Genomic DNA, 21,611 nt, shown 5'->3' with positions numbered 1-21,611 from the left:
ATTTATAAAAAGGTGCAAGGTTAAAAGTGCTGCTTGACTGAGAAATGGGAGTGGTTATGTCTAGGCCTAGGGTGATTCTTGCATTACAGTTGTCTCTTGTAGGCCAATACAGTAATATTACAAGCAAAGCAAATTCAGCCAAACCAGAATGTACAACCACTTTCCATAATATTAAGAAAATCATCAAAACAAGGAAAGCTTTAGCCCCTTGAATAAAACAATCGTCTGAACACTTAAAATGTATTAAACTTGTGATTTTGAGGTGTCATTGTAGACAGACGTTTTTAAAGGAAATGCTCTCCTATGGTCTACGTCACTGCTGTCTGCGACAAAACAATGAGAGAGAGAGAGAGAACGCGATAGAGAGAGAGGAAGCGCGCATTGGCAGGCAGTCAAGCCTACAGCTGATTCAATACATTTTCAGCACTATGGACAGTTCCATTCTGCAGCGCGAGCGGACAGAGGTGGTATAAAAGATGGTAGGCTAAGTAGCGCTGCTCCTAACACCGCTGAGACAACTGAGGCAACATGAGCCACCAAACTGAGTTTCGGTCGGGTTCTCCACATAGGAGAGCTCAAGATGAATATTCCCGCTATCAACACAAACTGTCCGGATCCCCCTCGGCGTCCAGGACCGTTATAGGCTTTGAGTCGGCTACCGCATTTATGAACAGAGGATATGCGACGACGACGAAGAGCGAATTCGGATCGGTTCCGAGATCATCGGATATCTTTTTAGATTTATCAAACACGTTTACCGGGGTGTTGACGAAAATGAATGAGAAAGAACTACTCCATGGGCTGAACGGCCGTTTCACCGGGTTCATCGAGAAGGTGCGTCATTTGGAGCACCAAAATGAATTGCTGGAGAGGGAAATCGAGGGTATCAAACAGAAGGCACAGTCCCCCGCATCTCTGGCACAGGAGCACGAGTCGGAGCTTATGGATCTGAGGAAACTAGTGCATGACATCACCCTTCAGAAGCGTCAGATCGTGATAGAACATCGCAACCTGGAGGAAGACTTCCTCACCTTGAGAGACAAGTACGACCGGGAGGCTCGTGAACGCTCGGACGCAGAGAAAGTCATCCTGGTGCTGAAAAAGGACGCCAACGACGCATATCTGGCAAAACTTCAGCTGGACAAGAAAGCGCAGTCTCTGGTGGACGAGATTCACTTCCTGAAGAAAAACCATGAGGACGAGGTGTTGGAGATGGTGGCCCAGATCCACGAGTCTCAGGTGACGGTCGAGGGGCACGCCTTTGCAAAACCCGATATCACTGCGGCTCTCCGGGACATCCGTGCACAGTTGGAAGGTCACGCCGCCTCCGACATCCTTGAGGCCGAGGAGGGCTTCCGTGTCCAGTTCACAAAGTTGACAAAAGCGGCAGAGAGCAACAGAGAGGCGCTGAAGGCAACACAGCAGGAGATCCAGGAGAACAGAAGGCGCTTCCAAGGTAAGAACATTGAACTGGACTGCGCGAAAGGAAAGAGAGAGGCCCTGGAAAAACAACTACATGAGCTGGAGGAGCGTCACTATTCGGAAATGATTAATTACCAGGTAGGCTATGGTTTATCTTGTACCGCTAATAATTAATTATAAATAAACATATGCATTTGAATGATGACCCCTGACATCATCCCAACCAAAGTGGCTGATGTAAATGATTGACTATTTGTGTGCTTTTCTGTCCAGGACACTGTCAGGCAGCTGGAGAATGAGCTGACTGATGCTAAACTAGACATGTCTGGCCACCTGAGAGAGTACCAGGACCTGCTGAATGTCAAAATGGCTTTGGATGTGGAGATTCTCTCTTACAGGTAAGAGACATAAACTCTGTCTCTCTCACAAGATAAGGAAACTTGTGTGGAGCTTGTTTTGGTCATTTTGAATATCAAAGTCTAGCCATACAATATCCTTGACAAAGGAAAATACCATATATGTTATTTTTTATTTAACCTTTATTTAATTAGGCAAATCAGTTAAGAACAAATTCTTATTTACAATGACGGCCTACCCCTGCCAAACCCTAACCTGGACGATGCTGGGCAAATTGTGCGCCGCCCTATGGGACTCTCAATCATGGCTGTTTGTGAAACAGCCTGGAATCAAACCAGGGTCTGTAGTGATGCCTTTAGCACTGAGATGCAGTGCCTTAGACCACTGCACCACTCCCGGAATTATAGTGTGTTCCTGGATCTATTTCTGGGGATAACCAGGGGTGCACATTTTATTCTACCCCAGCACTAACACATTTGAAAATGTGCAAATCTGTCATAGTGTTAGTGAGGGACCACTACAGACACAGTTAATAATGGATAAAAAAGAAAAAAAGAAACAGTAGACATTTTATAGAAATAGAGGTAGTTTGAGTTCATATTTAACACATCAAATGAACAGACCATGGCTCATATCACAATGACACTTTAGTCATAATATGGATATTGAGACACATCTACACAAATTGGGACATATCATATTATTGTCATGATGTTAATCACGCCTAATAAGTCTCTGTCTCCCTATAGGAAACTCCTGGAGGGTGAAGAGTTCCATCTTTCCACCATCTCTGACACCCACATCTCCATGCCCTACATCTACCGCCAGTCCCCTGTCTATACCCTGTCTTCCCTGGCCCGGCAGGGAGGGCCCACACGCAGGTCTGAGCCCCAGTACAAGTTTGTAGAGGAGATCATCACTGAGACCACCAGAGAGGTGGAGTCAGAGTTTGAGGAGACAGGCTCTGAGGAGACAGGAGAGGGAGAGAAGGAGGGAGAGGAGAGTGACAAAGCTGAGAGGAGGGGTAAGGAAGAGGAGGATGAGGAAAAAGAGCAAGATGTAGGTAAAGTGGATCTTAAAGTGGATGCCCCAGAGGAAGAGGGGGAACAGGAGGAAGAGTCTAAGGGCCAGCAGATAGAAACATCAGCAGAGGTCGAGGTAAATGGAGATGGAGTTAGCCCTAGCAAGGGAGAAAATGGAGAGGAAGGAGATGACAAAGGAGAGAAGGACATTGACACAGGTGACAATACACAAAGTGAAGTCAAATCAGCTAAGGCCACCAGTGAGGAAGAGAAGGAAAAACTGGACACAACAGAGGAGATAGACGGTGAGATAAAAGATGCGGGGGAGCCATTAGAAAAAGATAACACCACAAAACATGACAAGTCCCTGCCAGAGGTTCCCATGAAGGGTGACATCTCCATAGAACCCAAAACGTCAAAGTCAGAGGATATTCAAACAGAAAGTTCAATAAAGGGTGAACCACAGGTCCCCACAGAGGACATCTCCAAAGAGCCCAAAAAGGTGTCAGAGGAAAGCAAAAAAGAAAGCCCATCAAAAGAGAAAAAAGAGGTAGATCTGAAAGAGCAGAGCGCCCTAGCACTGGAGAAGAAGCCTGATCAGAAGGCGCACAGAGAATCAGACCAACTTCAAGAGGCAGAGAGTGCTGTGACAACACAAGAGGATCTCCCTGAGCCCACAGAGAAGGACATGAAATCCCCTGATATCACTGCTGAGCTGAAAAACAGCTCCACCAAGGAGACGTGGGGACAGGTGACGTCACCAGATGATTCTGGTGTAAAAACTACACAGGATGACAAAACGGTAGGAGGTAAGATTTCAGCTGGACTTCCCAGCACAACAACTGAGTGTGAGGAAGAGCCTGTGCCAAAGACCCCTGAAAAAGAGGTTGGTCTGACAGAGCCAAAAATGAGCAGCAAGGATGATAATGTAAAAACTGTTGAGCAGAATGAATCTAATGGCAGTGAAAATTTCACAAACGATATCTCAACAGCTGAGGAAAAAGTGAAAGAATCTGATACATCCTCTAAACTAGACACAACTATCTCCCCTAAAGAGGAAACAACCCCACAACCAGAGCCAACCGTCACCCCCAAAGAAGAAACATCCCCAAAAATGGACCCAATGGTCACCCCCAAGGACGAGACATCACCTAAACCAGACCCCACATTCACCCCTAAAGAAGAAACATTACAATCAGACCCAACAATTACCCCTAAAGAAGAACCATCCCCTAAACCAGAACCAGCAGTCACCCCTAAAGAAGAACCATCCCCTAAACCAGAACCAGCAGTCACCCCTAAAGAAGAACCATCCCCTAAACCAGAACCAGCAGTCACCCCTAAAGAAGAACAATCCCCTAAACCAGAACCAGCAGTCACCCCTAAAGAAGAACAATCCCCTAAACCAGAACCAGCAGTCACCCCTAAAGAAGAACAATCCCCTAAACCAGAACCAGCAGTCACCCCTAAAGAAGAACCATCCCCTAAACCAGAACCAGCAGTCACCCCTAAAGAAGAACCATCCCCTAAACCAGAACCAGCAGTCACCCCTAAAGAAGAACAATCCCCTACACCAGAACCAGCAGTCACCCCTAAAGAAGAACCATCCCCTAAACCAGAACCAGCAGTCACCCCTAAAGAAGAACCATCCCCTAAACCAGAACCAACAGTCACCCCTAAAGAAGAACCATCCCCTAAACCAGAACCAGCAGTCACCCCTAAAGAAGAACCATCCCCTAAACCAGAACCAGCAGTCACCCCTAAAGAAGAACAATCCCCTAAACCAGAACCAGCAGTCACCCCTAAAGAAGAACCATCCCCTAAACCAGAACCAGCAGTCACCCCTAAAGAAGAACAATCCCCTAAACCAGAACCAGCAGTCACCCCTAAAGAAGAACAATCCCCTACACCAGAACCAACAGTCACCCCTAAAGAAGAACCATCCCCTAAACCAGAACCAGCAGTCACCCCTAAAGAAGAACAATCCCCTAAACCAGAACCAGCAGTCACCCCTAAAGAAGAACCATCCCCTAAACCAGAACCAGCAGTCACCCCTAAAGAAGAACAATCCCCTAAACCAGAACCAGCAGTCACCCCTAAAGAAGAACCATCCCCTAAACCAGAACCAGCAGTCACCCCTAAAGAAGAACCATCCCCTAAACCAGAACCAGCAGTCACCCCTAAAGAAGAACAATCCCCTAAACCAGAACCAGCAGTCACCCCTAAAGAAGAACCATCCCCTAAACCAGAACCAGCAGTCACCCCTAAAGAAGAACCATCCCCTAAACCAGAACCAGCAGTCACCCCTAAAGAAGAAACTTCACCAAAACCAGAAATGACACCTAAAGAAGAAACTTCCCCAAAACCAGCCTCAAACATCACCCCTATAGAAAAAACTTCCCAAAAACCAGAACCAGCAGTCACCCCTAAAGAAGAAACTTCCCCAAAACCAGAAGTCACCCCTAAAGAAGAAACTTCCCCAAAACCAGAAGTCACCCCTAAAGAAGAAACTTCCCCAAAACCAACCCCAAACATCACCCCTAAAGAAGAAACTTCCCCAAAACCAACCCCAAACATCACCCCTAAAGAAGAAACTTCACCAAAATCTGAACCAGCAGTCACCCCTAAAGAAGGAACTCCCCCAAAACCAGCCTCAAACATCACCACTAAAGAGGAGACCTCCCCTAAACCAGAATCAACCATCACCCCAAAATATGAAATATCCCCTAAACCAGCCCCAACCGTCACCCCTAAAGAAGAAACATCAAAACCAGCCCCAACCATCAAACCTACCGAGATCACCCCTAAAGATGAAATATCCCCTATATCTAACTTAATCATTACCCCAGAATCAACGACCACCCCTACAGAGAGTGAAACGATCAACGGTGGTGACAAAGCTGAGACTGCCACACCACCAGAGAAACAGGTGCCTGCCGTTGCAAAGAGCAAGGACTCACACAGAGAGGCGCCAGAGAGCAGCACAACTCAGGCGAAACCAGAGGAAAGTACGGCTAAAGAGCCTGAGGTTACGGATCCCAACGATGAAACCCTAAAGACAGAGAACGTGAAGACTAAGGCGTCTGAGGAAAAACCTGAACATGTGGAGATATCTATTACAAAGACATCGCCAGTGAAAGAACAGGATGTATCAGCCGTGGGTTTGAAAGAGAAAACTGTTGACGGGAAAACAACAGAAGGGGCACAATCTAAAATAGACGAGACAGGCTTTACAGGAGGTGATGAAGAGAGCAAAGATGACAAAACTGCGAAGACATCAACAGGGCAAGCTGCTCACCCAATTGCAGAAAAGCAAGCTAAACCTAAAACCTGGGACTTAACCTCTTTTTAGAATGACCAGATTTAGAGGTCAGTAGAGGTTTTCTGTAAACCTGCATGATTAGTGCAAGCCTTCAAAGCAATAGGAGATCTGCTCCACCTTGAAAGATTAACTGACGCTTAATATGTACAGTATCACAATTCATAACTGTCAATTATGAGACCATTAATGAGCTCCTGCGAGAGATGTACTGTAATATGGAATGTAACAAATCAAAAGCTGTAGTTTGCTGTACCTATTTTCTTCTGCCCAAGTGATGATTAATGTGAATTGGGATGATAATGTTCATGGTTGATAATGTGATTTGATAATGCCTGAACGAGCCAAGAAATAAATGCTATTGGAAGAGCAATTCTGTTTCCAGCTATTCTAACTTGCTGTGCTGTATTCCACCTGATAAGATGCACCACATACCAGTCAACTTAAGAGTAAAAAAATGGCTTTTGTCTTTACATCAGTGTCCCCATGATGAAACAGAGGTACTTTAGGGTCACCCAGTTGCTCATAAATGTGCCTTATAGTCAGGTCTTTATATAGACCAAAGTATCTGGATAAAATGACCCTCAATTCATCAGCTTTGAAAGCGTGCTGCTGACACACATTGTTGAACTGACCTTGTTCCCTGACCCTCACAATCTTTTACCCATGTGAGGTAGTCTATAGGCCAGCTTCCAGGCCAACTATACTGAACAAAAATAAATGCAACATGTAAAGTTTTCATGAGCTGAAATAAAATATCCCATACATTTTACATAAGCACAAAATGCTTATTTCTCTCAAATGTTGTGCATACATTTGTTTACATACCTGTTAGGGAGCATTTCTACTTTGCCAAGAAAATCCATACACAACGGCAGACCACGTATGACCACGCCAGCCCAGGGGCTCCACATCCAGCTTCTTCACCTGCGGGATTGTCTGAGACCAGCCACCCAGACAACTGATGAAACTGTGGTTTTGCACAACCGAAGAGTCAGAAACCGTCTCAGGGAAGCTCATCTGCATGCTCATCGTCCTCACCAGGGTCTTGACTACAGTTCAGCGTCGTAACCGACTTCAGCGGGTAAATGCTCACCTTCGATGGCCACTGGCACGCTGGAGAAGTGTGCTCTTCAAGGATGAATCCTGGTTTCAACTGTACAGGCAGATGGCAGACAGCGTGCATGGCAAAATATGTCCCAGTTCTTCCGTGGCCTGCACACTCAGACATGTCACCCTTTGAGCATGTTTGGGACTCTCTGGATCGACAGTGTGTTCTAGTTCCCGCCAATATCCAGAAACTTCGCACAACCATGGAAGAGTGGGACAACATTCCCAAGGCCACAATCAACAGCCTGATCAACTCTGTGAAGATGTGTTGTGCTGCATGAGGCAAATGGTGTTCACACCAGATACTGCATTTCTGACCAATGTGGCCAACAGATGCATATCTGTATTCCTAGTCATGTGAAATCCATAGATTAAGGCCCCATTTCAATTGACATTTCCTATAAGTCACGAACATCTTTGAAATTGTTACGTTTATATTTGCACGCCTTGATAGTGGTTTAACATACCAGACTGCAGTCAATGACGAGGCAAGCAATCGTTGGTTGATGGCATTTATACATATGAAATATACAGAGCACAAAACATTATGGACACCCGATCTTTCCATGACAGACTTACCAGGTGAAAGCTATGATCCGTTGATGTCACTTGTTAAATCCACTTCAAATCAGTGCAGGTGAAGGGGAGGAGCCAGGTTAAAGGATTTTTAACCCTTGAGAAATGGTGTGCCATTCAGAGGGTGAATGGGCAAGACAAGATTTAAGTGCCAAGAACTGCAACGCTGCTGGGTATTTCAAGCTTATCAGTGTCCCATGAGTATCAAGAATGGACAACCACCCAAAGGACATCCAGCCAACTTGACACAACTGTGGGAGTCACCTTGGGCCAGCTTCCCTGTGGAAGCCTTTGACACCTTGTCAAGTCCATGCCTCAACGAATACAGGCTGTTCTGAGGGCAAAAGGGGGTGCCACTCAATATTAGGAAGGTGTTCCTAATGTTTGGTATACTCGGTGTATATGCAAGACCTCCCAAGGCCAGAGAAGTTCAGCTCTCAAAAAAAGCCAGGAGTTGGTTTCTGGAGTTCAAAGACTTTATTGAAAAGTTAAACATACACGTAACACCTTCCAGGTTTCCGGTGATCTCGTTCTCAGTCAGCCAAGTGACCAGAAGAAGCTACTGGGATAGCATTCACACTGAACTTGACTTAGTGTACACCACACACACACACACCAAAGCCGGACAGTATCCAGGCAATTCGGCTTTACTGTGAACCTTATTAAACCCTCCCATAGTCTTCTGCAGCAAAGTAGAAAACAAAAGAAAGCCTGCCCGGTCAGCCAAGAATTAAAGGTTTAACCCCAACATAGAATCTGTTTCAAGCCACCCAAAATCTGCTCAGTTTAAGCGAGGGCTTCATCATGTAGTGTTGATATAACATCTCAAATCCTGATGGCTGACTGACAGATCATAACAGTACAACACAGCTTTAACCCCGTCCTCATGTGCGTGGAACGAAAAACAAAAAGGCGTATGATGATATTTAAATAGTAGGGGAGCCTAGTGCAGTGAATAACGCAGTTACAAATGAGATGTGTTCAGACAATATTAGATGATTGGTTAGAAATGGTCAAATCAGGAAGGTATGACCAAACCCAACCGCTGTGTTTAACCAATCTGATGTCTCACCAAATAAAAACACTTCAGAGATGTACATAGAAGCCACAGGTGACCAACTGGCCAGATGGGAGGAGAACAATATAGTGTATTTCATTTTCATGGCAGTGTTGGATAGAGGCAATGAGATGGTGTATACATTATTGCCCCAATGAAAGTGTCTTCGATGGAACCTGCAAAGAAAACATTTACAACAAAGAATGACGGGGTAGTTTTTTTTCTCGTTGTAACCTCTGAACAAATCCCTTCCATTCATGATATACCCCCTTGCTGGTTTGAGTTGGAAATGCATTTTAAGGGCAGATACTGCTGATATCCTCTCGTTTCCTTCACCGCAAGGAGAGTTTAGGCCTCCAGTTCCAACCCCAGGCCCAGCTTGTGGCCTCCAGTGTTGATGCCCTTACCATCTACCAGGGCAGAGAGGGTGAGTTTCACACCTGCAACAGGAGAGAGGTGGTCAGGGTCACATTCAGGATGACAGTGAAGAAAATAGGTGTCAACTAGGGATGGAAATTAACTTCTTGGTGACAGGGGGCAGTATTCAGAAATTCAGATGAATAACATGCCCAAATTAATCTGCCTGCTACTCGGGCCCAGAAGGTAGGATATGCATATTATTAGTAGATTTGGATAGAAAACACTGAAGTTTCTAAAACTGTTTGAATGATGTCTGTGTATAACAGAACTCATATGGCAGGCAAAAACCTGAGAAAAAAAATCCAACCCGGAAGTGACTTGTAGTTTTTCTATCTAATCCCTATTCAAACTACAGTGTCTGTGGGGTCATTTTGCACTTCCTAAGGCTTCCACTAGATGTCAACAGTCTTTAGAACCTTGTTTTATGCTTCTACTGTTGCTGGACAGAGAATAGGAACCGACTCAAGCCTGGGACCAACGAGTTGTTTACTGCGCAGGCACGCAAGTGCGCCCTTCCTTTTTCCTCTGTAATGAATACGCTTTTGACCGGTTGGAATATTATCGAAGATTTATGTTAAAAAGACCCTAAGGATTGATTGTAAACATCGTTTGACATGTTTCTACGAGTGGTAATGGAACTATTTGACTTTTCGTCTCTGGTTTTGCGCTCTTGCGTTATGCCTTTAGATTAGTGATCTGAACGCGAACAAAAAGGAGGTATTTGGACATAAATATGGAGTTTATCGAACAAGACGAACATTTCTTGTGGAAGTGGGAGTCCTGGGAGTGCATTCCGACAAAGATCAGCAAAGGTAAGTGAAGATTTACAATACTAATTCTGAGTTTAGTTGACTCCAGAACTTGGCGGGTAACTGTATTGCTTGCTTTGATGGCTGAGCTCTGTACTCAGACTATTGAGAAATGTGCTTTCGCCATAAAGCTATTTTAAAATCTGACACACTTCTCCTTAATGCAACCGCTGTATCTATAATTCTTTCAATAACTTGTACATTTGATCAACGTTTATGATGAGTATTTTTGTAAATGATGTGCTCAGTCACTGGAAGTTGGAGGGAATACATTTTCTGAACACGCGCCAATGTAAAATGGGGTTTATGGATATAAATATGAACTTTATCAAGCAAAACATACATGTATTGTATAACATTGAGTCCTGGGAGTGTCATCTGATGAAGATCAAAGGTTAATGATTCATTTTAGCTGCATTTCTGGTTTTTGTGACGCCTCTCCTTGCTTGGAAAATGGCTGTGTGGTTTTTCTTGTTTAGGCGCTCTCCTAACATAATCTAATGTTATGCTTTCGCCGTAAAGCCTTTTTGAAATCAGACACTGGTTGGATTAAGGAGAATCTTATCTTTAAAAAAATGGTGTATAATACTTGTATGTTTGAGAAATTTGAATTATGAGATTGTTGTTTTGAATTTGCCGCCCTGCTATTTCTCTGGCTGTTGATAGTGTGTACCGCGGGTGGGACGCTAGCGTCCCAGAGAGGTTTTAAGCAAGCCAGAGGGTAGTACTTTCAGACAGATGTGCAGAACTACTGAAAATCCTTACATTTCATCCCTGGTGTCAACATTGCAGATATAAATCTCCTATAGAGCACACATGATTTCCTATTTTTAAAATGAGAGAGAAACAAGTCTGACAAACTTCTATTGAAGCCTTCTGTAGCACTGCATGAGTGTATCTATAACAATACTCTGAGACACATTGATAGCAAGTGAATAGGATGTCGCATTACTAGGGACTCACTCGCTGAGATAATCTGCGATCAAGTCGTTGGAATCTCCCCTTTAAAACAGCATGCATGATGGCAGTCGCTGGGAATATCTGGTCGCTAGCTCTCTCTCCCTCTATTGGCCGACTGTCACTCCTTTCATTGAAAATGACTGGTGCCGGTAGCTCATTTGTGGATTATCTCACCATGTGCGAGTCCCCAGTAAAATATTAACATCTTTAAAATCAATTTGTGCAGTACAGTGTATACATGCACTTATAGAAACATTCCTACTTCCCTCCCCCCCATATAATGTACAGCATTATCCAATGAATTTATATTGCAGAGACAGTACTGTATGAGAGTCATTAAGCGCTTAGGTTGAGGAAGAGAAGCAGATACTTTTCTTTGTGTATGCATGTGAACACCCCTTCAAAAATCACAGATTTGGCTACAGTGAGGGGAAAAAGTATTTGATCCCCTGCTGATTTTGTACATTCGCCCACTGAAAAAGAAATGATCAGTCTATAATTTTAAAATGGTAGGTTTATTTGAAGAGTGAGAGACCGAATAACAAAATATTCCAGAAAAACACGTCAAAAATGTTATAAATTGATTTGCATTTTAATGAGGGAAATAAGTATTTGACCCCGCTGCAAAACATGACTTAGTACTTGGTGGCAAAACCCTTGTTGGCAATCAGAGGTCAGATGTTTCTTGTCGTTGGCCACCAGGTTTGCACACATCTCAGGAGGGATCTTCTCCAAGTTAAGGTTTCGAGGCTGATGTTTGGCAACTCAAACCTTCAGCTCCCTCCACAGATTTTCTATGGGATTAAGGTCTGGAGACTGGCTAGGCCACTCCAGGACCTTAATGTGCTTCTTCTTGAGCCACTCCTTTGCTGCCTTGTCCGTATGTTTTGGGTCATTGTCATGCTGAAATACCCACCCACGACCCATTTTTAGTGCCCTGGCTGAGGGAAGGAAGTTCTCCCCCAAGATTTGACGGTACATGGCCCCGTTCATCATCCCTTTGATGCGGTGAAGTTGTCCTGTCCCCTTAGCAGAAAACCACCCCCAAAGCATAATGTTTCCACCTTCATGTTTGACGGTGGGGATGGTGTTCTTGGGGGTCATAGGCAGCATTCCTCCTCCAAACAAGGCGAGTTGAGTTGATGCCAAAGAGCTCCATTTTGGTCTCATCTGACCACAACACTTTCACCCAGTTGTCCTCTGAATCGTTCAGATGTTCATTGGCAAACTTCAGACGGGAATGTACATTTTCTTTCTTGAGCAGGGGGACCTTGCAGGCGCTGCAGGATTTCAGTCCTTCACGGCGTAGTGTGTTACCAATTGTTTTCTTGGTGACTATGGTCCCAGCTGCCTTGAGATCATTGACAAGATCCTCCCGTGTAGTTCTGGGCTGATTCCTCACCGTTCTCATGATCATTGCAACTCCACAGGTGAGATCTTGCATGGAGCCCCAGGCCGAGGGAGATTGACAGTTCTTTTGTGTTTCTTCCATTTGCGAATAATCGCACCAACTGTTGTCACCTTCTCACCAAGCTGCTTGGTGATGGTCTTGTAGCCCATTCCAGCCTTGTGTAGGTCTACAATCTTGTCCCTGACATCCTTGGAGAGCTCTTTGGTCTTGGCCATGGTGGAGAGTTTGGAATCTGATTGATTGATTGCTTCTGTGGACAGGTGTCTTTTATACAGGTAACAAACTGAGATTAGGAGCACACTCTTAAAGGGAGTGCTCCTAATCTCAGCTCGTTACCTGTATAAAAGACACCTGGGAGCCAGAATCTTTGAGAGGGGGTCAATACTAATTTCCCTCATTAAAATGCAAATGAATTTATAACATTTTTGACATGCATTTTTCTGGATTTTTTTGTTGTTATTCTGTCTCTCACTGTTCAAATAAACCTACCATTAAAATTATAGACTGATCATTTCTTTGTCAGTGGGCAAACGTACAAAATAAGCAGGGGATCAAATACTTTATTCCCATCACTGTATTTCAGCTACACCCATTGCTGACAAGTGTATACAAATTGAGCACACCCATGCGATCTCCATAGACAAACATTGGCAGTAGAATGACCTTACTGAAGACCTGTGACTTTCAACGTGGCACCATCATAGGAAACCCCCTTTCCAACAAGTCAGTTCGTCAAATGATTGCCCTGCTCGAGCCGCCCCAGTCAACTGCAAGTGCTGTTATTGTGAAGTCGAAACGTCTAGAAACAACGGCTTAGCCGAAGTGGTAGGACACAGAAGCTCAGAACAGGGCAGCCGAGTGCTGAAGTGCGTACAAATCGTCAGTCAGAACACTCCCTACAGAGTTCCAAACTGCCTTTGGAAGCATTATCGTCACAAGAACTGTTTGTCGGGAACTTCATGAAATGTATTTCCATGGCCGAGCAGTCGCACACAAGCCTAAGATCACCATGCGCAATGGCAATCGTCGGCTGAGGTGGTGTAAAGCTCAGCACCATTGGACTCTGGAGCAGTGGAAACACGTTCTCTGGAGTGATGAATCACGCTTCACCATCTGGCAGTCCGACGGATGAATCTGGGTTTCGCGGATGCCAGAAGAACGCTACCTGCCACAATGCATAGAGCAAACTGTAAAGTTTGGAGGATTAATGGTCTGGGGCTGTTTTTCATGGTTTGTGCTAGGGCCCTTAGTTCCAGTGAAGGGAGATCTTGATGCTACACTATACAATGGCATTCTAGACAATTCTGTGCTTCCAACTTTGTAGCAACAATTTGGGGAAGGCCCTTTCCGGTTTCAGCATGACAATGCCCCCGTGCACAAAGCGAGGTCCATACAGAAATGGTTTGTTGAGATCGGTGTGGAAGAACTTGACTGGCCTGCACAGAGCCCTGACCTCAACCCCAGCAAACACCTTTGGGATGAATTGGAACGCCGACTGCAAGGTCAGGCCTAAGATCAGTGCCTGACCTAACTAATGCTGAATGGAAGCAAGTCCCCAGAGCAATGTTCCAACATCTAGTGGAAAGCCTTCCCAGAAGAGTGGAGGCTGTTATCGCAGCAAAGGGGGGGGGGGGGGGAAATCAACTCCATATTAATGCCCATGATTTTGGAATGAGATGTTTGATGAGTGTCCACATACTTTTGGTCGTGTAGTGTCTTATGAAGTGTGGGTTAGCCCTCAGCTTATAAAAGCAGTGAGCTACAGAGAAGAATGGTTTAACACACAAGAGGACCACTTTTAATTAATACTTAAGTGCTATCCCTATGCATGTACTTGAACAGCGAAGCTAAAACTTTTAATTTGGCTCTATACGCCAACATTTGGGACTTGAAATCAAATGTTTTATGTGAGGTGACAGTACAGAATGTCACTTTTTATTACATATGTTTTACCGGTTAGAAATTAAAGCACTTTATGTATCTAGTCCCCCCCCCCCCCCATTTAAAGTAGTCATAAGTATTTGGAGAAATTTGCATAGTATATTCAATTTATTCATAAGTTTAGTATTTGGACCCATATTCCTAGCACGCAATGACAAAGCTTATGACACTCCAAACTTGGATGCATTTGCAGGGTGACCCATCCCCGAAGTGACTTAATAAACCCTCTTGCATATTATTGAGGTCTCCTCAGGAATTCAGCATTCTGATATCTTGCCAAACCCCTCGTCACATTTCTGGATAGCGGAGGTTGTCTTTACAGGTCTGATTGGAGTTTAACCTTACAGTAATGCTATTGGTCAACAACTCAGAAGTTATTTAAAGGTATTGGATTCATTGTGCCTTCTCTTTTTTGTTCCTGACCTACACTGGTGAGATATACACTCTCCCATGAGCTATGGGCCATGGCACAAGCTATTGTTTCTTTGTCACACTCCCTCTCTGATCATGCTTAGAATAATGCTTTGTAACTGAAGTTTCTGCCTTTGTAAAATGATTGAAATCAAATAAAAGTAATTAAAGACACCTGTATTTAGAATTCCATTCTTAGACATTTGATTGCTGTAACTCAACTGTAGTCTCTTGCATATTGCTAAATCATCTTGTAGTCAGATAAAAATGTAAATAAGCTAATTGCAGTCTTACCATGGGTCACATGAGGAATATATAATATTATGCACATATCAAATATTACCCCAATACACAGTTTGTGCCCAATATAAATGAATAGTAAATAATGTAGTGTCTCACTTTGGAGTCACTTTTATTGTAAATAAGAATATAATATGTAACAAAAAAAATCTCTAGTTTAAACAGATGGATTTTGATGGGGACTTTTTATTTTATTATGCACTTAGATTTCCGCAGGGCGCAGACATCAACTTTAGGGGGTTAAAGTCCTAACATCACAACTAAAGGAACAACCTGTGCTGTGAACTTTATTCTAGTGACAGCCGATAAAATAACCTTTAGAAACACCAATAAGATAAGTATTATAATTATCCTTAAAACGAGAGGTCTTACCTGGTCTCAGTGTCTGGGTATAGCCAACACCGACAAGGCTGTTGTTGTTCACTTTAGCCTGAAAAGACCGAATGAATTGATTAACTTAAAATCCAAAGGCAGATAACGATTGCAGAGTCAGAAATGTACTTAGCAACTCTGATATTTCAGAACCAGACAATGTAGAAGGTGTTTCTTGCATGTGTTCTTAGGATATATAGGAGGCAGTCTAAAAAAACAAAAAGGGTTGTTTCTCAGACACAGATTAAGCAACAACAAAAATTTGATGGATAATCTCCATTGACGATGCTTTTCAGTCCTGGACTAGGCTACATGTGTCTGTGAAACTGACACAAAGAGTAACTCGTGCTCGGTACTTACACTGATGGAGGCGCTCTTGTCCAGCTGGTATTTGGCTGCGATGCCAAAGTTTGTGCTGTTGCTGCCAGCAGTCCAGGCAAGGTTGACCGCTGTCTCCAGCACGGGGCTCACCTTCTGGTAGATGGAGCCGCCAAACTGTGCACCGTCATTACTGTAACACAAGAAAGGGGAGAAGATTAGGGAGAGAACTGCGCAGTATTCACAGAAACAATAACCAGGGAGATGAGTGATGAGGGTATTTCTCTGTAGACCAGTTTGAAATAAAGCCCTTTCCTCTACCCTCATATGCAGTTTGTTGGGCCTGACATTTTGAGCCCCTGTATAGGGGCTTTGGTTCAATTGTTGGATATTCAATGATTATCATTTCCAAGTTGAACCATCACCATATTGCCTACAGCTATGTCCATTCACCCATGTCAGCATTTTTTTTTGTTGACAATTTAATATACAATGTATTGACTTTGAATGTAATTGGTAATGTATGTACACAGCAGAACACTGGAAATTCATAACATTCTAAATAGAAAGGCATAATAAACTCATGTATGCCCTCAATTACACGTTGGTGTGCAGCTGGAAGTCCCCGGTCTTGTATCCCACAGCGAAGTTGTTCTGGGTCATCTTAGACTTGGCCGTGTCAAAAGTCATCTGGTAGCCAGCAAGCCAGCCCTCGTAACCCACGACAGCCGCCCCGTGGATAGTGGGGCCAGCAAAGTCAAAGTCGACATCACAGCCCAGATTGACAAACTCGCGCTTGTAGGCGGTCTTGACTTTGCCGCTCTTCTTGCTGTTGTTGGAAAGGAAAACAGTTTTGGTTAGCCATAGCCTACAGTCTGAACCATAACATTTTGAATGAACAGCTAAACAGCTCAGGCTTAATATAGCCAGTCTCAGGGAAATGTAGCAACCGTAACAGAATATGAATGCAATTGGGACAAACCAAGAGATGAAAAACATCACTCCAGTAGTAATTCACCCACACACTTATGTTCATAATCAATAGTCCACAAGCAATAACAATCCTGAGCCACGTCTTTCTGGATCATTACACCAGCCAACAAGGCTTACAGTAGGTGCACCAACACACACCACAACAAACCAGACTTTATGAGCCTCTTGTGCTAATGTTACATGACACCAAGCCCAGTTCTAAACTAATAGCCTTGCCAGCATGAAGCTAGCTGAGAAACTGTAGCCTTCTGTGGGTTGAAGTTGCCCCCAGACGCTGATCTTGAATCAGTTTTGCATTGTCTGTACTAATGGTTAAGGTTAGGATAAAGGAAGCGGATCTTAGATCTGTACCTAGGGGAAACTCGTCCCCCGGAGCTCAGTGGACATGCAGTGACTCATGGAGGAATAAGGATATTAATGGGCACTTCAGGCTAAAGTTGGACCAAATCATGGTTTCAGAGGCACAAAAAAAAAAAAATCTAGTTTAGTACAATGGCCTGAGAGATGGCAGCGCGCATTGATGCGACCAATAAAACATGCAAGTTGGATAGCAAAGTCAAAGGATTGCTAAATGTGACTTAATGGTCACAGTCTGGAGGACCTGCTAGGAGAATAAACAACTCCATTCAAATACAAGCACAAAAACAGTAACACAATCCATGGCTTGGATGTGATTAAAATAATACTACACAGATGAGTGCCATTTCAGGCTAAAGTTTATTTGACTGACCCGTCACCTCAGATCCCCCCACGAGCCTCTGAGGACTGCGCACCCCAGATCATGTTACCTTCATGTAAGGACACTACGTGCTGGACTGACTCTTCTGGACTAGCTACATGTTCATATCATCAGCACCCATAGATCCTATAAGTACTAGAACTAGTCCTCTGCATTGAAATTGTACATTACTAATCATACCCAGTGTTTGGTGAGAAGGTTGTGTCGAATGTCAGCTTCAGACCCTTGGCAATCTAGAAGGAACAAGAACAGAAAGTTGGAAAAAGACTGGCAGCACGAGGTTGACCTACCTGCAGTTAATTTGATCAATACATACTGGATATTAATTATTTGTTTGAATCACCTTTTATTGTGTGTCAAGGCTATCATGACGCTCCATAGACAACCTTACACAACAAAATCTAACCGATTGTGTTCCAAAAAAAATGTTTTGTTGAATCCGAACCTGGTCTTCGACGGTGATCTCTGTTCCCAGGGTGTTGTCAGTGTTCCACTTCTCTGTGAAGGTCAGGCCATACTCTGACCTCTTGTATTTGGTTTCAAGGCTACCTGCCACCTTGCTGGTGTCCGTGTTTGAGGAGCCAGCCGTTTTGAACTCCTGTATAACATTTGTAAAAAGATTTTAATCAGGATATGAACAAAAACTTGTACAATTATCTGAAAGCTCCTGGGTTCTTATCATCAAGGAGTGTATTGACCTATACTGCTGTCAAGCTCCCAGGGTTGTAAATTCAAATTACCTTCTATTACACAATTACTGCAATCATAAACATGTCTAAACTTTTACATTTGGTAGACACAATTAATTTTCAAAGTACACAAATGATTAGAAAGAAAATAAGTAAACTTACCACTCCGCTGTCAGACTTGGTCTTCACATCAAGCTTCACCAGGCCAAACCCTTTAGGGAAAAAGCAAAGTCTTATGAATTAAAACCTATTTCACAACCCTTTCGTTGTTCAAATTCATCCTTGGACAGTTACACCATATGACATTTTCACCCTTTGATATGCCAAAACTGTAAACATATCATGCCGTGTGATAATTGATCCGGTGCCAAATAGGGGAGAACATGTAGAAATGTGCTGTAAGAAGATTTTAGCATATTCTTTTAATATACAAAATATTTTCCTTGGACACAAAAAAGGGTCAACTGCTTACATATAGAAGGAGCACCTGCCCATCCTTCCCATTGGTTTAGCATGCCTCAAACAAAGCCACCCTATTGGCTAATCTTGTTCTTACACAAGGTGTTCATTACAACCAAATCAATGACCAGTATAGCCTATTTGTTCCAGAGTAAAAGGTACAGTACCATAGCCTTTGTTGAAGATATCCTTGGCAGATTTGCCAAGGTCACCATATGATGGAGGCACTGCCATTACACCTGCAGCAGGAAGAATATATTACACAGTCAGAGTATATTTTAGTTTACAAAATGCCTGTGCAAGGGTGCCTACTTCAGAAAACAATGTTTCTTTTGAGTCTATAAACATAGCTACTCATCCAAAACAGCTAGTCATCCTTTGGGATAATGTCTATTTTCCCCCAACTGAAGGGCGTGGTTGCCTGTCTGTATAACAGCCAGCTCTATCAGCCCAGAGCATGAGTGGGTATGATAAGTGGCCTGTGTCTGCATCTGTATAGCCAACTTATTAAAATGACGCTAGGCCACAACTCCATGACTCACTCAGTCAAGGCCGGGTGGAGGAAAATAAAACAATTCTAGTAGGGGTGGGTCTGGGAAGGGCTCCACTCTCCAGCCAAGTACTGTCTCCTACCCAGTCTGTCCCATTAATCAATCAATAACTGGGTATGGTGCAATTCAGAGACTCCATTACTAATCTCCTAGAACAGTCTCTAGGACAGACCGTGGTAGGTGGGTCTTTCCATTACAAGACCACGCAGTCATTTCTAGTTCATATGAGGCCTCATCTTTGAGTGAGGGTATAGCATACGGTATACTGTAAGAACGGGGGTGTTTGTGTAGTGAATCTATTTTTGACATCCTGTGGTTGTCATAACAGCTGAGTACATCCGTTTGGATGACAAGTTGACATTGTCCATGGCCACCACACACTGTTACAATATGGTTCAGGAACGGCAGGTGTTCCACACTAACAGTGTCAGATATTTACCTGTCAGTACACACTTTTCAGAAGTGACAACCATAAAACCTCTACAATTTATGCTTAAATAAAGCAATTCTGTACGACATATGCCATTCAGCAGATGCTAGACTGACTGGTAGCTAGTTAGCCAGCTAAGGTTAGCAGATAGTGAGAGGCTGTACTTTCAAGTTTCAGTTCTGTATCTAACGTTAGCTAAGGTGGCTGGCTAGCTAGCAAGCTAATGATATGGAAAGATACTGGTATGCCAATTATGGCAACTGTAATGACAAACGTCATACTGAGCAAAGGTGGGCAAGGTTAACTGAGGGAAGCCATTGATATATTCAACCTATCCTATTGCTATCTACTGTTGCTGTGGCGAGCTAGCTGGCGTAGAAGCGCGTGTCAACAAAGTTCTGAGATATTTTCTTTATGCTGGACAATAAAACAATGTACATATTCCTTGTGCATTTTCTGTACATAAATGTTTAAGTTGTTTCAACAGCTTAAAAATAGTCCGCCATGCACAACTAGCTATGTAACCTGCTGGACATCCGCATTGCCAGGCATGCATTGCATGCCAAGGAAGCTAACTAGCTACAGCTAATTTAGCAGTATAGTTAGCAGATTAAGTTGGCTAGCTAGCGTTACAACATTGAAGTTAACTAACTCACAGTTAGCTGCTCCAAGTAACAAAGTAACCCAGTTGAATTTGTGGTCTTAATTTCACACACATGTGCACTGGACATGAGTTGTCCGCTACAATACTTGTAGCATAACTCAATAGCTAGCTTATGCTAACCGGCTAACTAGAAACATTTAGCGATTGCGTGTCAGGCAGTACTCGGGCAAGCGTGGTCATAAACTGCGACAAATATATAGTTTGACTGGTTCATCTACAGTAAAATCCAGTTTAGTTGCTTCACTTACCGGTAAAATATGGGACTAGAGGTCAACTAAAGTGACTTTATTCAGATGTTTATGGCGCCGCTGTAGACTTCACCGGTTGGACTAGTGGAGGACGAATTGAAGGAGACTGTAAGGAATGACGTCCACAGCATATCAAACATCTACATCCGAAGCGAAGGACCCCTCCTTGTCACATGTGCGCCTGTCTAAACATACTTGCAGATTCATTACAAAATAATTAGAAAATTAACAAAGGTAAAATGCTTATTTTTAGTTGTAACTTACATTTTCTTTATTATAGATTCATCAATTTCCGGGTGTAACTTCTCATTGACAACTATATTTGATCCTGTGGAGTAGGTCATGGGTCATGTGGAGTACGATCACTAGGATGAGAAAGGCACCGAGGGAGTCGTCCGTACATATCTGACTGGTGTTAGACATTATTGACTATTCTGATCTAATCTTCGAATCTATTATTATTGTCTTCTAAGACTTGTATAAAGTCTTCGATACAGTGGAACATGAGTTTCTATTTCTTATGCATGGTTGCCAATTTTGCCTTATCTCTTCCTGCTTGCAACCCAACTTTTTACAAGTTGTATTATATCCAACGATATACAGTTGAAGTCGGAGGTTTACATACACTTATGTTGGAGTCATTAAAACTCATTTTTCTACCACTCTACAAATTTCTTGTTAACAAACAATAGTTTTTGCAAGTCGGTTAGGACATCTACTTTGTGCATGACACAACAATTGTTTACAGACAGATAAGTTCACTTATAATTCACTGTATCACAATTCCAGTGGGTCAGAAGTTTACATACACTAAATTGACTGTGCCTTTAAACAGCTTGGAAAATTCCAGAAAATTATGTCATGAAGCTTCTGATAGGCTAAATGACAATCTGAGTCAATTGGAGGTGCACCTGTGGATGTATTTCAAGGACTACCTTCAAACTCAGTACCTCTTTGCTTGACATCACGGGAAAATCCAAAAAACTTGTAGACCTCCTCAAGTCTGGTTCATCCTTGGGAGCAATTTCCGAAT

General features: G+C 43.3%; 2 protein-coding genes across 2 annotated transcripts; one reads left to right on the top strand and one right to left on the bottom strand.

Annotated features, from left to right (window-relative positions):
• The first annotated feature begins 360 nt into the window (after positions 1–360).
• Positions 361–6,153, top strand: LOC106608577 (uncharacterized). The gene is made up of 3 exons (XM_014206577.3): positions 361–1,560; positions 1,696–1,820; positions 2,529–6,153. Exons 1-3 carry the CDS (start codon positions 529–531, stop codon positions 6,151–6,153), a joined length of 4,782 nt encoding a protein of 1,593 aa, XP_014062052.2. The 5' UTR covers positions 361–528.
• A 2,111-nt stretch (positions 6,154–8,264) lies between these two features.
• Positions 8,265–20,740, bottom strand: vdac2 (voltage-dependent anion channel 2). The gene is made up of 9 exons (XM_014206563.3): positions 20,579–20,740; positions 18,853–18,924; positions 18,389–18,438; positions 17,983–18,135; positions 17,718–17,770; positions 16,407–16,634; positions 15,848–15,998; positions 15,488–15,545; positions 8,265–9,303 (listed from the first exon to the last, which is right to left on the bottom strand). The coding sequence occupies exons 2-9, from the start codon at positions 18,917–18,919 to the stop codon at positions 9,212–9,214; spliced, it is 852 nt and encodes a 283-aa protein (XP_014062038.1). The 5' UTR covers positions 18,920–18,924; positions 20,579–20,740; the 3' UTR covers positions 8,265–9,211.
• Between the last annotated feature and the right edge of the window lie 871 nt (positions 20,741–21,611).

The sequence above is a fragment of the Salmo salar genome, chromosome 01 (genome assembly GCF_965601325.2).
Source record: "Salmo salar chromosome 01, fSalSal1, whole genome shotgun sequence".
Lineage (NCBI taxonomy): Eukaryota > Metazoa > Chordata > Actinopteri > Salmoniformes > Salmonidae > Salmo > Salmo salar.
The sequence above is the reverse complement of the archived record's forward strand: the minus strand, read 5'-3'. Positions and strand labels throughout refer to the sequence as shown.